The sequence below is a fragment of the Gracilinanus agilis genome, chromosome 2, assembly GCF_016433145.1.
Source record: "Gracilinanus agilis isolate LMUSP501 chromosome 2, AgileGrace, whole genome shotgun sequence".
Classification (NCBI taxonomy): domain Eukaryota; kingdom Metazoa; phylum Chordata; class Mammalia; order Didelphimorphia; family Didelphidae; genus Gracilinanus; species Gracilinanus agilis.
In genome coordinates this window covers 218087690-218107064 of record NC_058131.1, presented here as the reverse complement: position 1 = coordinate 218107064, position 19375 = coordinate 218087690, and the positions used below count along the sequence as shown (strand labels likewise).

The window sequence follows — 19375 nt, the reverse complement described above, 5'->3', positions numbered from 1 at the left end:
CCCATCTGCTCAGTGAAAGATAACTGGAGTTTGGGACATTACCTGATGCAGGGCATTGTGGAGGGGTTTCCTGCACCAATCCTGGAGATGACAGGGCAACACATGACCTGAGTCCTCTATGATCCTGAGATTCTGTGACTTATAACTATTACCCCAGCATTACCTCTTTCCCCAGTCAGTTATAAGATTATGGATTCAGGGAATAAGCATTTATTAAATAAGTCTGTGCCAGGAACTGTGATAAGTGCTTCATAAACACTATCTCAGTTGATCTTAACAATTCTGAAAGTGCTATCCAATTTTCAGTTGAGGAAATAGAGGTTAAGTGTCTTGCCCAAGGTCACACAGAATGGGTCTTTTACAGATGGGAAAACTGAGGCCCTGAGAGACAGAGTGATTTGCTCAAGCTCACAAAAGTAGTAAATGGCACAGCTCAAATTGGAATACAACCCCCCCACCCCCCACCCAGCCTCTAAATCCTGCACTCTTTCTTTCCCCTGCCCTGGCCTTAGACCCTTCTCTCTTAGGAAGCAAGCCTAAAGACAGTGACTTGATTGATCTTCCACGCTTCCATCACTATGTTGGGCCTCAGAAAAACAATGGCTACCACAGCGCAGGAGGCCCAGGTTCCAGGTTCCTCCAGCCGTAGGGAACGAGCCTCAGGAGGGGAGGAGGAAGCCAGTTTCACATCACGGAGGAAGTGACCTGGCATGTAGCAGCCAAATACCCCCATGGCCCAACATGTGAACAAGGCCTAAGTCCCGCCTCCTGAAAGTGAGGTAAGAAGGGCGAACCCCCTACCTCTAATGAGATGGGCTGGTCCTTTTAATGAGGCGCGTCCCTCTCGCTAATTAGAGGGAAGGTTCACTCCCGTTAATGAGGCCCATCGACCCGCATCCACCATCAGGTCCGCTCACTACCAAAGGAAGGAGGGGTGGCTTTATGCCTTTCTGACATAAAGTGAAACATTTCGAATTCCAATGAGGTTCAAGTCCAAACTCCTTCCCCACGATGCTGGTAGAGCAGGACTGAGACCTCCCCCACCCAAAATGAGGTAGGCAGGCCCAAGCTCCGACCACCTCCCCCGACTAAGAAAGAGATAGGCCGGCCCGAGCTCCGCCTTCTACCCAGGGCGGACATCCCCTGCAGTACACTCCGCCGCTTTTCTCACTCTTAAAACCAGTTTGGGATACATACCTCTCTTAGTCTCTACTCCAGAGAGAAAGGGGCGGAGTTTTGGAGGAAGCCTATGATACGCTATTAAGTGCACGCGGAAGGCGGGACAGTCGCGGAATGATGACGCATTACTCCGATTCCGTTAAAAGAGCCCGAGGGGGGCCGGCCCCCACCCTATCTCCCCAACGCATTTGCTAATGGCGCAGCCGGGGTGCTTCCCTGTTAGCCTCGCGCTCCTTCCGTTGTTTTCCTACCCGTGAGTGAGCGAACGAAGGAGCGCGCGCCCAGAGTGACGGCCTGAGTGTCGGTGCAGTAGGCGGCAGGGGAGACACTAAGCAGCGGCGGCAGCCTCCAAGAGGAGTAGAGAACAAGGGCAGGCAGCGCGGGTGGCAGGATGGCGGAGGGCAGCGCCGTGTCGGACCCTCAGCACGCCGCCCGGCTTCTCCGAGCCCTGAGCTCGTTCCGAGAGGAGGCCCGTTTCTGTGACGCGCACCTGGTGCTGGAGGGCGAGGAGATCCCGGTGCAGAAGAATATCCTGGCGGCCGCCTCGCCCTACATCCGGTGAGCCCGCCGCCCTCCATCCAAGCCTCTGCTCGACTATCCGCCGGCTGGGCCCGAACCGGGGTGGGGCACAGCCGGGGTGTGGGGTGAGGTGGGGGGGGGCGCCGCGGCCTCCCTGGGGCTGACCTGCCTCAGTCCAGGCTGACTCTTTAGAAGCTGCCCTTGGACAGCATCCTTCACCCCCACAGGCTGCCCTTTCTTGGCTTTAGAGGCCCCAGGGACTTGCGAAAGGTAGAGGCCACCCGGGGCTCACTGGGCGGGTGAGAGGGGAGGGCGGGGTCCCCTACAAGGAATCAACATACAAACTACTTCCTCGAGACCTAGTAAAAGAAAATGCACCTTGGACTGCTTGATCTAATTTGTTACTGTGGATGTAGATAAGCAGTTGACCCCAGCAGTGGTTTTCTTCCCATCTACTTTTTGAGATACCTAGATTTTTTTAGCTCTTGTGTTACTAAAAGTAGGAACTAATAAAGTAGAAAAGATTTATTTCTGCGTACACTTAAAAGTCCATTACACGTTGGTGACTAAATGAACATCTTAAAACTCTTCCTTAAAACAAAGCTTAACCCGATTTACCAGCTCTACAAAACTGGCTAATTAAAGGTAGATGTAACTGTTTACACAAGCTTATACAGCCATCCCTCTTGTTATCTTTTTGCATCAACTTTCCTTTCCTTCCTTGATTAATTGACAAACTAAAATGCTAAAATCAGCATTTATAAAAAGAAACTATTAGTTAAAACATTAGTTAATAGATGGAAATTTTCATTTTATTTTTTTTAATTATTATTTTTTTAACCCTTGTACTTCGGTGTATTGTCTCATAGGTGGAAGATTGGTAAGGGTGGGCAATGGGGGTCAAGTGACTTGGCCAGGGTCACACAGCTGGGAAGTGGCTGAGGCTGGGTTTGAACCTAGGACCTCCTGTCTCTAGGCCTGACTCTCACTCCACTGAGCTACCCTGCTGCCCCCGGAAATTTTCATTTTATAATGACAAAGCAGGAAAACAAAACCGTTCTGTCCTTATTATCCTGACTTACCTAAGTTGTTAGCTAACTTGTTTTATAATCTTTAAGAGTTTTCTGTTAACTGAAATCAACATATGTAAGTAATGTTAACTTATTGGAACTTTACTTAACTGTTTGACTTGAGTAGCAATTGTAAGCCATGCTTAGAAAAATAGCATGACGGTGTTGGAAAGATAGAGCAAGCGTAGATTGTGTACGACCTTGAATATCAGGAGGCTTGATTTTACTCATAGGAAGGAAAGCTTTCTGAAAATAGATGCATGATATATAAATTTCAGATTTGAGTTGCTAAGACCTGTTTAAATTGATATCTATTATTCCCGGATATTAAGGTACTATCCAATTGTATTTTTGTTGTACTATTATTGTCTTTCACTAAATGGTGAAAGATATGCCTATCCTTCTGACTCTAAAAAGAACTCTAAATACCGTCTGGAAGTACTTTAGCACAATTCTTGGGTTGCCCATATTACCAAGCTAGTATGTAGCTTAGAATGTAGCACAATAATCTATATAATTGATATGAAGTGTTACCCATGTAAAATGATTATTTTCCTACTTATTGGACTAACAGCTAAATCATCTATGTTCATAATCTCATTAATTTGGAGGCAGAAGGGACCTTTAACACCCTCATAGTGAAGTTCACTATGATCAAGAGAGACAAGAAATAGAATTTGAATTCAAACACATTCTCTGATTCCAAAAGCATATCAGATATCTACAAATAGTTTAACTTCATTCACAGTTCAACTTGGACTAATTTTTGTAAATGGCCCAAATTTTCCAGAATTCTTACTAATAAAAGCAACAGTTATACTCAGCTCTACTATACATTTTCTATACATGTCAGAATTTCTCATACTGACTAGTAGGAACTGATTAACAATGCTGTAGGCTGAGCTCCCATACAAGACAATTTACAGGGGTAGCCAGGTGGCTCGGTACAGTCAGGCCAAAATAACTTGAGAGGTTAAGATCTGGCACTTCCTAGCTATGTAACCCTGGATTAGTCACTTAACTCCAGTTGCCTAGCCCTTACCACTCTTCTGCCTTGGAACCAATACACATTATTGATTCCAAGTTGGAAGGTGAGTGTTTTTTTTGTGTTTTTTTTTTTTTTTTGTTTTTTTAAATTATTGTAAACCCTTACCAAAAACAAAACACTCATGGGGGCAGCTGGGTAGCTCAGTGGATTGAAACCACTCACCTTCCAACTTGGAATCAATAATGTGTATTGGTTCCAAGGCAGAAGAGTGGTAAGGGTAGGCAATGGGGGTCAAGTGCCTTGCCCAGGGTCTGGGAAGGGTCTGAGGTCATATTTGAACCTAGGACCTCCCCTCTCTAGGCCTAGCTCTCAATCCACTGAGCTACCCAGCTGCCCCCATGAGTGTTTTTTTTTTTTTTTGTTTTTTTTTAACAAAAACAAAGACAATTTAGATCGTAGATCTAAAGCTGGAAGAGACCTTAAAGATACTCCATTTGTATAAGTTATATCATAAGACCCTAGATTCAGAGCTGAGGGGACATCAGGAGTCATCAAGTCCAACTTCCTCATTTTGCAGATGGGGAAACTGAGGCTTGAAAGAGTTGTGACTTACTCAAAATTGAATAGTAAGTTGCAGAATCTTGATTCAAACCTTGGTCCTCTGATCCCACTTTATATGGTCTTTACCTTGACTACTTATATTAAGGATGCTTTTTTCTTTAAACCCGCATACAGAAAAGCTTATGAGACTATGATGGTAAAAATGGGGCATCTTGGTAACAGTGTATAAAGCACTATACCTGAAATCAGGAAGACCTGAATTCAGATCTAGTCCCAGATACTAGTTTTGTGATTAGTAAATCTGTACAAATCACTTAATCTCTGTTTGCCTCAGTTTCTTCATCTGTTAAATGGGGATAATAATACCTACATTCTAAGGTTGTTATGAGGATCAAATGAGATAGTAATTGTAAAGACTTAGTACAGTGCCTGAGACACAGCAGGCACTATATAAATGTTGGTGATTATTGTATCAAAATTTTCTTGTAGCACTTATCTTTCTTCATGATACTCTCTTCAAATATGTCATAGAAGAAAAAGTAAATGGAGAAATAAACCTCAAAAGACTAAATTTAACTTGAAAAAGTGATTAGTATTCATTTGTGTGGCTTTTTCAGCTTCTGTTGTTAGGGCTGGTACTTGTTGTAAAGCATTAAAATGTAAAAAAAAAAAAGACGGCAATATTTTTCAGTCTAAATAGCATATTATACATTCTCAGAAGATGTTACACACTAGTTTCAATTTATATATGTGTGTGTATATAAAATTACACAGTTGAATATGTGTTTGTGTCTGTCTGGAGAAGGAAGCTTTTTCTCTCAAGATCATAGATGGTAATAAAGATTTTCAGTTTTCATTGTGTTTGTCTTTGAATTCCAAGAGGGCTTTAACCTTACATTTTCATAATAAACTTAAGCTTAATTGGCATTTTTAATAAATTGTGAAATTACCACAGATTGAGTGGCCCACAGTATTATCTCCCTTAATGATAAGACATTTTTCCTTTTCCTTCAGGTCAGAAGAGTACTTTACTGAGTCATTGTAGTCAGAATGAGGCATTAACTTTTTTGGGGTCTGTTTTTCTCTATCAAGGAGAATGATGCCAACATTAAATAGAACAGAGTGGATCAAGAGAAATTAAAACCAAAACAAGTGTATGGCTTCAGTAAAAGAGCTTCTCATTGTTTTAAATCCATTTATCAGCAAATATTTAGTACCTTTTGTATGCAGAGCACTGTTCTAGGTGCTGGAGGAAGTAAAAGAAAATTAAGATAATAAAGTGCACATGTGCCTGCAGTCCTGGAACTTATATAGTATATTTGGGACATAAGACAAATGGATAAATAATTCATAATTGCATTAGAAAAATGGCAAACAGTATTAGATGAGGTTGAAAGGGAAAGATTCCACTCAGTAGACCAGATAGGCTTCATGGAATAGGTACCATTTAAACTGAGTATAAAGTTAAAGGACTTCAGCAGGCAGAGGAGAGGAGGGCTGAGACATAGGAAATGATGTGAGCACAGACAGGATAACAGAAAATAGTCCGATTTGGATAAGCAGTATGAAATAGGAAACAGAATAATTTGGGATAAAGTTAGAAAGATAGAACACCTTAAATAATATAAAAAAGAATTTTAATTTGTACAACCAAAGGAGCCACTAAGGCATTTGACCAGAGGAGTAATAATTAATATTTTATTATTTGTTTAAATAATAATAAAGGTCTCCCCATGAAAAAGATTTTTCTGAAAGTATAAAGGACAGATTAGAGTAGGAGACAAAAGACCTAAACTGGTTTGAATGCATGAGAATAACAAGAAAGTTTTGAGGTATTAGAAGTAAAAGTAATAGCTTGGTCAACCCAGGTAACCTGGGTTTCAGTATAGAGGTCAAAGGGACTGTGGTGCCACAGGCAAAAACAGGAAGTTAAAAGTCAGTTTAAGGGATAGGATTAATTTGGTTTAGAAATTTTGTGTCGCAGATCCCTTTAGCAGTCTGCTGAAGCCTATAGACCTCTTTTTATAGGTTTTTAAATGAATAAAATAAGAAACTGTATTATAAAGGCATTTATATTGAAATGCATTTTATACACATATATATGTATACACACAGTTCATAGGTGCTGGGTTAAAAAACCCTTGTTCTATAGGCAGAAGGATATATCTATTTGGAGCTTAGAAAAACCAAAGATAAGATTTGTGAATCTTCATAGTAGTGTGGTGGCTGCTAAAGCTGTGAAAGTAAATGGGCTTGTCTTGGCTCCACTTTCCTCTTCCATCTAGATGGTTCCCAAACTTTTTTGGCCTACTGCCCCCTTTCCAGAAAAAAATATTACTTAGCCCCCTGGAAATTAAATTTTTTTTTTAAATTTTAATAGCAATTAATAGGTAAAAAATGCCTCCCTGGATCACTGCAGCATCCACCAGGGGGTGGTAGCGCCCACTTTGGGAATCACTGAAAGGTGGATAACCAACTACTTGTCTGTGATGTAAAGGCGATTTATACTAAAAGCAGGATTGGACTACATAGAATTTAATGTCTTTTCCAACTCAAATTCTATGACTGATTTGAGAAAATGATAGCACAAAACTGACTAACAAGAGATGATATTCAATATAAGTAAGAAGATGTTAAGATAACAATTGGCTTCTCTTGAATTCAAGTTACCTAGCATAGATAAACTATATTTGTTTCTGAAGAGCTAGCAGATAAAATTGTTGATCCATTGTGATAATTGAAAGATGGTGGAAAATAGAGAAGATTGGGATAGAACAAATGTCTTGACTTTCCAAAAAAAGGAAAAGAAGAGAATCTACAAGTTCAGCTAGGGAGCTTGACTTAGATTCCTGAGAAAATTCTAGAATAAATCAATAAAGAGATACTTAATGAATTGCTGGAAAGGGAAGTAGTGATTACAAAGCTCCACCATGCCTTTGTCAGAGTCATGAACCTCATTCCATTTTTTGACAGGATTGCTAAAGTAATAAATGAGGAAAATAATGTGGATGTAAATCCTTATCTTCAGTCTTAGAACCAATACTGTGTATTGGTTCCAAGGTAGAAGAGTGGTAAAAGGTAGGTAATGGGGGTTAAGTGACTTGCCTAGGAAGTGTATGAGGCAAAATTTGAACCAAAACCCTCCTATTTCTTTAGACCTGGCCCTGAATCCTCTGAACTACCTAGCTTGTTCTTTGACAAAACTTTTGATAAAGAATCTCATACATTTCTTGTAGAGAAGATAGATTAGACAGTAATATAATCAGATGGATCCAGAATTGGTTGGATGGCTTGACTGAAAGAAATGTTTCTTTTTTTAAAATTTTTATTAAAACCCTTTTCTAATGTCCTAGAACCAATTATTGATTCTAAGATAGAAGAGCAGTAAGGAGTAAGCAATTGGAGTTGTGACTTGTCTAGCTTCACCGAGCTAGGAAGTGTCTCAGGCCACATTTGGAGTCCTCCTCACTCCAAACCTAGCACCTTATCCACTGAGCCACCTTAGCTGCCCCTGAAAGAATAGTTCTTAATATTTCTTTGTCAGTCTGTTAGGTCACCTGTGGAGTGCCACAAGTATCTGTGCTATTTAGTGTCATTATCTGTGACTTGGATAAAGGCATAATGTCATGCTCATCAAATTTGCAGGTGACAAAGCTGGGAGGGACAAAGTTGGAATCCAAAAGTATTTTGGCAGCCTAGAGGCAACTAGGTATTATAATAAAGTGCTGAACCTGTTGCAATTGGGAAGACCCAAGTTCAACTGTTTCCTTACCACTCCAGCTCTAATCCTGGAGGAACACCTGCCCTAGAGTTTTTTGTGAGATTCAAATTTTAAAACACCTATAAAACACTTTGTAAAAGAGTGTTATGTAAATGTTAGCTTTTATTAATAGAGGGCAGAATCAAGAGCATGTTGAAATTGCAAAGAGGCCAATTTAATTTTTATGCCACTAGCAACTTCCTAACAATTAGAGCTTTTCAAAAGTACAAAAGGCCAAGTTCAACTTCAGTGGAGGTCTTAGTATATGAGAATAGAAATTCTGGGGTTTATGGGTTGGTCTAACTAGATACCTCATTAAGTTCTTTCCAATTCCCAAATTCTGTGATTAAAATCCGTGTCATTTCTTATAATCGATGATTCTATATTTTTTAACTATTCTTTTCTAATTTCTAGATCTGTTGCTATTTTTCATTATAATTTAGTGTTTAAAGGATTTTTTTTGTCTATCCTGTTTGTAGTTATTTGTCATAACTATCAAATAACTTTTTAAAAAAGTATCCCATTATATGTACAAAGTATTTAATGCTGCTAAGCTGGTTATATTCTAAGGCCTTATTAGTCAGTGTGTTTTGCAAATCTGAAAGCCACTATTAATTATTAACTATTATTAATATTAACAATTTAAATGATGTTTAGCTCAAAAAGTGATTCTAATGGGGGACAGCTAGGTCACTTAGTGGGTTGAGAGCTGGACCTGGAGAGGTCCATAGAGGTCCTGGGTTAAAATTGGCTTCAAACACTGTGATCTTGGACAAATCACTTAATTCCTACTTCTGATCCTTACTGCTCTTCTGCCCTGGAACACTGTATTGATTCTAAGATGGAAAGTAAGGGTTTAAAAAAGTGAGTCTGATGAAGTTCCTTCTGGAAATTGATGTTCAATTTCAGCAGGATGGAGGAATTTATCATTTAGTGGCTCTTATATTTGATTTTGGCACTGTAATTCACTACTATTTGTTGAATTCCTTCTTTTGCCTAACACTGCCACTTCCGTAGTTTTCTAATTGTTAATGTGCAAGTAGGGGTCACTGACTGTGAACTCTGTATATCTGTTAAAAGTTATGCCTAATTCAAAATGACTTCAGGTTAATTCTCAGTTCACAGCATTTTACTGACTGACAAGAAATTAATAATATTTTCATGTCTTTCACATACGTTTTGAGGATTCAGTTGTTATTTGTGTCCCATTTATGACACCATGGACCATAGCATGCCGGTACTGCCTGTGGGCTTTTCTTGGCAAAGATATAGAAGTGGTTTGCTATTTCCTTTTCTAGTGGATTAAGGCAAATAGTTTAAGTGACTTGCTCAGAGTCACATAGCTGGGAAGTATTTGAGGCCAGTTTTGAATTCAGGTTTTCTGAATCCAGGCTCAGTGTTGTATTCACTGAGCTACCTAAATGCCCTAATTCATAAATACCTAAATTCAATTAGCATATAGCAATTCCTGAGTGATTGTCTTAAGTAAGGATATATAATAGTGCTGGTAGACTGTTGAATTGAAAGGTTGCCAAGAGAACCGAGGAATTGGTTCTAGCCCCAGGTTCTAGGTATATTCTTGAGGGTGCGTAAAAAGGAATTATATAGTTACTTTCTTTCACTCTGTGAGTTAAGGATAGTTAAGGAGTGGGTTGGGACCTGACCATGCTCTAACAGAATCTGACCCAGTTTGTTTTTCTCCCTATATAGGTACCTGCAAAAGCGATTTGTTTCAATATGAAGCCTAATTCAAATTTCTTGTGTTTAGGTGCTTCAAAATGTATCACTGCCTTTTTAGTGGTTGAAATCATCTGCAATAGTTATAGCTTTTTGTAGAGTAATTGCTTTTTATATATTTTAGTTTGAATCTGGAAACTATTCCTGAAAGACCAATTTAAAAAAAAAAATGGTACTAAAGTATATTTCAGAACTATAAAAGACAGTCTGGAATCTCTGTTTCTAGGAAAACTATGCCATCAAAATGACTCAACCAAACTAACCATTTCAAATTCAACACTAATTAATTTGCTTTAGCCTGTTTCAGAGTAGTTATTAAAACTAGGGCTTTAATATATTTGGATTTTTGTAAATTCACATTATCAAGTTGAGATTTCGCAATTGGAGGCAACTTATTCCATAGAAGTTATTGTTTTAGAACAAAGGTCAGTAACCATGGCCCACAGACTAAACCTCTAAGGTAAGAATGGTTTGTAAAAACATCTTGCACAAAACAGAGTTAGGCTGACCCATGAGCTAAAGATTTATATTCACATTTAGTGGAAAGAGCCACCATCATATAAATCTAAAGCCCATCATCCTCTGGACTCCCAGACAACAAATTTTGACTTCTTTGGGCCAAAAACTGAATTTGTCCCTAACAAATTGATTGTCTAACTACACTACATGCTCTAGTTCCCACTATCAAAGTAGAATTGTGGGAAGAGCACACCCTAAAGACAAGCATGTTTTGGCAATAATATGATAAATGCAAATGATATTTATATACTGGCATAAGAATTTAAGGACTTTTCCCTCAGACCAATGAAATACTTTTTTTTAAAAGCCTGAAGTTTAAATTAGATGCTTTAAATGGGACAGGAAGAAGGCAGATACTAATTAAAATATCTCCTTAAAGTTGGTAATGCTTTTAAAAAAAGATATTTGGGGACTGAAGGCTCTGCCGGCCCCATATCCTTTTTTTTCATACTTAGCTCAGGTGTTACCTAGGTAGCCTTTCTTGTTCCTCCACTTATTGGGTCTTTCTTCCTGTCAGTGACCTTGTTTTTACATATCTGTTTACTTGTTACTTTGTTAATTACTTTGTAAACTATTTGCATCCTGTCTTGCTTATAAACAGTTAAAACTAATCACATTTGATGTAAATGATTTTATGTGATTTACTAAATTATTGGATGATAAAAATACTTAAGAAATATTTAGACATTTTTGTTATACAACTAACTTTAAAAAAGATATTGATACCTTTTGTTGTCATATCGTCTTCATTTCCAACTAGAACCTTACCCATTCTTCTGCCTTCCCCAAAAAGTTATCTCTTGCAAGAAAAAAGAAAAGGAGGTAGGGAGTGATTCATTAAGTAATCAACACACCATTGATGTCTGTCTTATATACATTGTTCCACATCCATAGTCCCTTTGTCTCTGCAAAAAAGAAAGTGAGATATTCAATGAACTCTTGATTATCTCTGTGGTACTTATTTCAGAACAACCACATATTATGTGCCCCACTTTTAAGAAGAATTAAAGAATCATGAGACTTTGTATCTGGAGTTCTCTTATGCCTCTTGTTAGCACAATTGACCAGTGCCATGATAGGAGTTATGACTTTACTTCCTTTGGTCTGTTGGGAACCAGTTTTTTTTCCCCTTGGGGAATGATTCCATATCCTTGTCCCAATTAGCTTTTTACCCCTGAATTCTTATTATCTACATTAGCAGTTCTCACAGTGTGGTCTCAGATCTGGTAGAGGTCTCCAGAACTTTTTCAGGAGGACTGTGATGTTAAAACTATTTTAATAATAGTACAAAACATTATTTGTCTATGAAAATATCCCTCCCTTTTTCAACTCTGTGAGAGGCAAGATTTTCTTCATATATTTCAGTGAAAACAACATATCACAACAGATTCATTATAGAAGCAGATATAATAGTTGTCTTTTGTTAAAGAGATTGCAAAAAAATAGGTAAAATGGTGTTGCTCTTCTAGTTTTTAAAAAAATATTTTTTCAATTTAAAACTTTTGTATTGTTAACATGTAATGGCCTTGTTTTAAATGAATTAAATGCTTATTTTTTAAATGTATGAATTTTAATTACTAATATGATAAATATTTATATTTAACTCACATAAACAGAAACTCTTTGGGGGCCTCAGTAATTTTTAAGAGTATAAAGGTGCCGGGCAGCTGAGTAGCTCAGTGGAGTGAGAGTCAGGCCTAGAGACAGGAGGTCCTAGGTTCAAACCCAGCCTCAGCCACTTCCCAGCTGTGTGACCCTGGGCAAGTCACTTGACCCCCTTTGCCTACTCTTACCACTCTTCCACTTATGAGACAATATACCGAAGTACACGGGTTAAAAAAAAAGAGTATAAAGGTGCCATAAGACCAAAAAATTTGGAAACCACTGGTCTGTATTAACTCTTTGCTACTGTAAGGGTTAAAAATTAAAGGTTGGACTAACTATTTGAGTGTGGTCACTGAAATTAATGTATCTCAAGTCAAAATGGCTTTATAGCAGTATTTATTTACAAAATAGAGGGAATGTTAGGTAGAGAAATGAGAAAGGGGGTAGAGTAAGGAATCTAGCTTAATGAGCTAAATATCTGCTCCCGTGTCTGGCTTTGCTCCAGCAGGGCTTCTAGTCCAAAGGTAAATTAGGTATCACCCATTTGGCCTATCTGGTGTTAATCTCTCAGGCAGTCAGGAAAGGAAGGTCAGCTTTTTCCACTCACCAATCCAGAGTCCAAGGAGAGAAGATCCCAGAGCAGTCTTACCAAATGCTAGGGTCTAAGGTCCATGCTGAGGCAGGTCCTCCATCAGCCTCCAGAGCTTTGAAAAAAACACTTGAATAACCCCCTCACAGGAAGTTGCAACTACTTTTAAAGACCCTTCTTTTCTTCACTTCTTGTACCCTTCCCCACTTTACAGGGACCAATTGTAGTTTTTAAATTTTCTTAGGATTGCCCAGGGGGCAGTCAGTTGTTTCTGAGTCGTCACCCACTTTAGCATGTGGGTTGCAGACCTCCCTCCACTAAGTGGGGGAGAGTTAATCCCATCTTCACACTACAATGACATGGATTATTTTGTCTGTTGTGCATAGTATTTTTTTTTAACCCTTACCTTCTGTCTTAGAATCAATACTGGGTATTGGTTCTAAGGCAGAAGTGTGGTAAGGATTAGGCAATGAGGCTTAAGTGACTTGCCCAAGGTCACACAGCTGGGAAATGTCTGAGGCCAGATTTCAACCCAGTCTCTGGGCCTGGCTCTCAATCCACTGAGCCACCCAAATGCCCCTCCCCCAATAGTATTTAACAAGAACAAATTATAGTTTTCATTCCCTTAGGGTTCTTGCTTTTGTTTACCTGAATTTGAGCCTTTTGCTTTCAGGATAATAACCAATCTAATATGAATTTCCTAGACTTTGTAAATGGTAGTAGTTTCAGAAATGACTTCTTATCATACAAATAAGTGACTAGATACAAGTTAATTTTTAGGGGAATGGGTGTAATAAAAGTTTGAATAAATAATTATGGCCTTCATTATCTTTAGAATTACTCAAAAATTCTCAGAGAAAAGTTGACTCTTTTTTCTATTTTTCTTTCCTTGCTATATCTACTGAGATACACCTTCTTAACTGAGATAATAGCATTCCACTTCATTGTAAGATTGGCAATTAACAGGCTTCTTGGTAGTTTTCTGAAAGAGAGTAAATAGTTATGCTAGTTACTCCCCCCCTCCCCCCATATGAGAAATATTCAGCTTGAAAATCAGAGAAACTTATGTTGCCTCAGAATCATGTTTTTTAATTCTTCCTGCCCAAGACCATGATCCCAAATGTTGATTAAAATAAGAATAAGGAGCAGCTGGGTAGCTCAGTGGGTTGAGAGTCAGACCTGGAGACTGAGGTCCTAGGTTCAAAGCCAGCCTCAGACACTTACCAGCTGTGTGACCCTGGGCAGGTCACTTGACCCCCATTGCCCACCCTTACCACTCTTCCACCTAGGAGCCAATACACAGAAATTAAGGGTTTAAAAAAAAACAAAAAAAGAAGAAGAAACTCATTTAGCATTGCTTTTACTGTTGGCTGCCCTTACTGACAACTTTCTTTATAGATAAGGATGAGTATTATGTGATAATATTCTTTTAATGCCACTCAAGTGATGCTAACTGTATTAGAAATATAGCTGTAATGAAGCAGTCCCTAGGCTCTGTGTTCTTTTACTAACTGTGACTTGAATGAATTATAGTACAATTAACATATGGTCTAATTATAACACCTCTTTTTTCTGTTTGTTTATAATGGTACACCATTTTGAAAACTTATGCATCCAGTTCTTGATAATATTGATTATTCAAATCTTCTGGTTTTATAGCAGTTTGGTGGAGAAAACATAAACTAATGTTTAAGGGGAAGCTAGGTGGCAGAGTAGGTAGTGAGCCAGGCCTGGAGTCAGGAGAACTTGTGTTCAAATATGGCCTCAAATACCACTTAGCTGCATGATCCTGGGCAAGTCACTTAACCTAATTTGCCCAGTCCTTGTCTTTCTGTCCTAGAGTTGTTGGCAGAAAGTAAAGACTTTTAAAACAAATAGACTAATAATTAAGAGTTGTTTTATTTTGTTTTTTAAGAAATAACCAGGTAGTAAAATACTGATTCTTTTTCCAGGGACTCAAAGTCCTTCATGATTGAGTCCCAACCTATATCTCAAGTCTTATCTTTTTACTACTTTGAGTTTCCCAATGCTGTGGTCAGATGAGACACATGCCTTTTTTTTTTTTAACCTTAAGAATCCCAAATTATCCCACTTCCATTTTTTCTTACTTAGAAAACTTTACTACTTACTTACTTTACTACTTAGAAGCTTCCCCTCCAAAATCATACCTCAATTAGTTAAGCCTTCTTTCTATCCCCACTAAATATTCTTTCCCAGTTTTTATTTCTGTTGTATATTGTGCTTTTTATACTTTTACCAATTCCAGAACTTCAGACAAATCTGATTAATATCTTAGTATTAATAAATTACTTGGCCAAGGAGAAAAAACACCATGTAGAGGCCTGCCTGTTTTTGTTTTTTATTATATGTTTAAACCCTTACATTCCATCTTGGAGTTAGTACTGTGTATTGGCTCCAAGGCAGAAGAGTGGTAAGGGTAGGCAATGGGGGTCAAGTGACTTGCCCAGGGTCACACAGCTGGGAAGGGTCTGAGGTCAGATTTGAACCTAGGACGGACCTCCCATCTCTAGGCCTGGTTCTCAATTCACTGAGTTATTCAGCTGCCCCTGTCTGCCTGGTTTTTGACTTCTCTGAACTTGACCTAAAGGCACATTCCCTTGAAGACATGGCAGATACAATCTTTTGTTAGACCAGTATTCAAAGCAGCAAAGTTGAACAATGGATAGAATATTGGTTCTTGAGTTAGGAAGACAGTTCAGATATGACCTCAGACACTTAATGACTATGACCCTGGGCAAGTCACTTAATAATCCCTTGGGCTCAGTTCCCTCAACTGTAAGATAGAGGTAATAATAGTGACCCCTGCCTCTCAGGGTTGTTGTGAAGATAAAATAAGGTAATATTTCTAGAGTGCTATATATAAATACTAGTTGTTGCCACCACATTTTGTGCTTTGTTGGCTTTAAGTCTTTGAGAAACTTTAGTTACCTCCAAGTTATGAAGAGAACTTTAATGGAAGCACATTATACTTTGTCCTGTAATTATTCACATATATTTCTTAGCTTCTCTACTGTACTATTAGATAAGGGAGAGAATTTTATCAACTTAATTTATGGTGCAAAGAAGCCAGACATAAGGGACCAACATGACTAAAGCACTAATTGTGAAGTATTCATTCTCTTGGCAACATTATGGAAGCCATTTTTAGCTTGGAGTTGTTTGGGAATGCCAACAGCTTTTTAAAAGGTAGCATGGCATCAAAGTTGATTGAAGCTGAAATGAAAGCTTATTACAAAGAAGACTTCCGTTTGTTATAAGAGGACAGAATTTTGTTTATGAGGAGGAAACTTCCTAACTCGTTAATTTTTTTCTTTTTTTAAATAGTGTAATAATTCAAATTGAAATACTTATGGTATGAATAAAAAAAACACTTAAACAAAATTCCTTAAAGGTTTAAGTATTACACTTTAAAGTCTTCCTCCATATAGGATTCAGTGTGTTTACTTTATCCCTCTCTGAAAAATATGAGACCTCCTTTATCCCTTTGGTTTAGAAAAGAGGAGAGGGGGGATAGATTATATTTGTCAGCTCCTTAAAGATAAAAACAGTACTGCCTTTTTTTCTCTCTTTGCTTAGGATCGTTTGTCATACTTCTATAGATACTTTGTCATTGAAGTAGCATAACAGAGCCCTGAATTACAAGCCAGAAATTGTAATTCACAAGACTAGTTGTGTGACCACGAGCAAGCCATTTAACTTGGTTGAACCTTGACTTCCTCATCAGAAAAATAGGGGTTGTTTGAATTATCTACTCCAAAAGGTTGTCGTGAGGAAGGCATTCTCTTCTTTGTTAACTGTAAAACTATAAATTGGATATTCTCCTTTGTAAATACCACAAAGCATAATTTGTAGAAAAAGTACCAGATTTTGAGTTTAAAAGACCTAGACTAATCCTGTTTGCTTGTGGAACTTTGGACAAGTCATTTCATCCATCTGCGCACCAGTTCCCTAATCTGTGAAAATGAGGTTCTTTCCACCTTTAAAGTTGTGATCCTGTGAACTTTGAGGTCTAAATAAGAAAGGAGTTACTGAATTAAATGTATATAGTCATAGCTAGAAAGCATTGAGAGATGATAGTATTTGGTGTTACTTGTATACTGAAACAATTGTTTTCTATAATAGTTAAGAACTTGATCAACCAGTTTTTAATTAAAGTAAGGAAAAGTTTCTGACAGTGCCAAAAATAAAAATTGCTTGCTCTTGTGATTTGTTAGAGCCTCTGCCTGAGGTTCCAAGGTTGTACAAGTAGCGTCATTTAAAGAGCACCTAAAAAGCATCTCCATAGGTAGAGAAGCTGGAACTGTTTGCAGGTTGTGGCATGAATGCTTAACTTTCATGTGTACTTCCAAAAGGCCAGGGTGTGACCAGAAGGAATCAGACTTGTTTTTACTCTAGAATTCTTGACTTCATAAATTGCTGCATCATGATTTTGTAGCTTTGAATCCTGTCTTTTACTATTGTGTAATACTTTATGTTGTATTCAAAAGAGCAACATATAAAACAGAACTGAGAGGCCATGTGTCATAGTGAATGGAGGATCAGCTTTGAAATAAGAAAGACCTAGGTTCAGACACATACTCTGTGAGCAAGGACAAGTCACTCAAATTATTTTTAGGCATCTCTAAGACTGAAAAAGTATTTACATTGGTGTATTTCCTATCTTAATTTAAGGAAATGGCACATTCATTCAACCCCATTACTACAAAAGCCTCCTAATTACTCTAGAAGTCTAGAATTTTTTAATGTTTTATATTAAGACTTTCCATTAAAACTATATTTAGTGCCTTATCATGACATTGAGATGACCTTGAGGCTTTGAAGGCTGTTTTAGCTGTTATGGGTCCTACTGATGTGAAAATTTGAATATAAACTCCACAACAGAACTATTGTCCTAAGACCAACCTAGCAAAGTTACAAGAGGCTTACCAAAAGAAATTTGGCCACCAAGCGTTTAATTAATTAATTAATTAGTTTTGCCAATGGGCAGCTTATGAAACTTTTAATGCCTTTGATCTGTGTTGGTGTTGAAATCACAGCTCTTTTGAAGTGTTGATAAATCTTTTAACCACAGAGTCCTTCTGTAAAATGAAAGGTATTGAACGACATGACTCTAAGACCTAGTTCTTTTCCATTTATTTTGTTGATTTTCATCACATAAAATTTTTATCACATAAATCAAAGATTTATCACATAAATTTCTCTAATTTAACTGGAGATATTATGTCAACACTATTTTAATTTAAGTTAATCTTTTTTGTCATCTGCTAGAACTAGAAAGAATCAGTTGCTGTTCACTGAAAAATGTTCAAGTTCAAATTTAGAACCAAGTATAAATAACTCCACTTCAGTACTCTAAGGCTTTTAATGTATATCAATCCTTACATTCCCTTCAGTTAATTCTTCCAGCATAGATGTTATAACTAGCTTTTCTTCATTTTGATTAAATTACTTAGTTGTTTGTAAGCTTTCTTCATCTATTCCTCCTCAGTGAGGTAGAGGACTCACAAGATAAGAGATATCATGCTAACTAGATGTGTTGGCTTAGCAGCATATGGTTTTAGTAGTGTATAAGTGGAGATTTTGAACCACAGTAGATATCTTCTCTATAACATGTGTCCCACCAAATAGCCTGTAACATAACTCCTGTTGGACCTCTTAAGTGAGGTTCAGTGGAAATAGAAATGTATTATCTCTCTTCTGAACTAAGAAGTTAAAAATCAAATGAATCTTTGGTTTCAGATCACTAAATCTCCCTACCTTATATCCACACATATATACAAATGTCTAATTAATAGCTTTTTTTCTTTCCATAGTTCTTGGCCACTTCTACTTATTCTTGTATGATTTTATAGCTTCCTCTGCTATAGTTCTCATTCCTTCTTTCGTTCATCTTCAATCTTCTCTCTACAGAGTCTTTCACTTATTCCTATAAATAAGTTATGGTCTTCTTTGTCCTAAAAAAATGATAACCTTCCCTTGACTTTGTCCTCATACTGCTTCTTTAGCTTCTCTTTCGCTGATGACGTATTAGAAAGGGCCTTTTATACATCCCAATCTATATATGTTGCCCATACTTTTTCTCAGCTCATTGCCTTCTCAACCCTTGAAATCTAGCTTCTAACCCTGCCACTCCAATTATTTCAAGGTCATCTTTGTTTAAAAATAAAACATAACAATATTTATTTAAAGCACAATATCAATTCCATTTAAAATTTTTAATCCTTAAAAGTCATGAAACATTAAAAGACTAAGATGGGGGCAGCTGGGTAGCTCAGTGGATTGAGAGTCAGGCCTAGAGACGGGAGGTCCTAGGTTCAAAGCCAGCCTCAGACACTTCCCAGCTGTGTGACCCTGGGCAAGACACTTGACCCCCATTGCCCACCTTTACCAATCTTCCACCAAGGAACCAATACACAGAAGTTAAGGGTTTAAAAAATAAAATAAAATAAAAGACTAAGATGTCTTACAAATAAAACCACCCTACAAATATTTTACACACTTTTCAAGTATTAACTCACATGTTCACAACTAATTTGCTTAGCCTTTAAAGAGGCAGAGAAATTGAAGTGTCAAATTCAATAGTAGTTAAATGAGTTCTAAGTGACTTCTGTTAGAATAACAGCCTTCCATTTTTCCCTCACTCCATTCCCAGTATTGTATTTTCTCTTTAAAATATTCTCAAAAGTTCATTCAGAACTGCAATTTGAATTTATTTCTCTGAAACTTTAAATAGACATGTAGAATGCTTGGTAATTTTTGATACCTTAATGATAAGGCATGGAATCAGGAGGTAAAATTTTGAGTGCATATGGGTGTGTGTTAGTTTA

The 19375-nt window shown here is 37.7% G+C and overlaps 1 protein-coding gene across 2 annotated transcripts in view; it reads left to right on the top strand.

The window, feature by feature from the left end:
• Positions 1 to 1508: 1508 nt before the first annotated feature.
• GAN (gigaxonin) overlaps positions 1509 to 19375 on the top strand; it is a 64466-nt gene continuing 46599 nt past the window's right edge. The window contains exons 1-2 of one of the 2 annotated variants that reach the window (XM_044663652.1): positions 1509 to 1737; positions 16515 to 16532. In XM_044663652.1, the coding sequence (XP_044519587.1) occupies positions 1571 to 1737; positions 16515 to 16532 (185 nt within the window). In that variant the 5' untranslated portion in view covers positions 1509 to 1570. The remainder of the gene's footprint in view (positions 1738 to 16514; positions 16533 to 19375) is intronic. The other variant, XM_044663651.1, reaches the window with a different exon arrangement.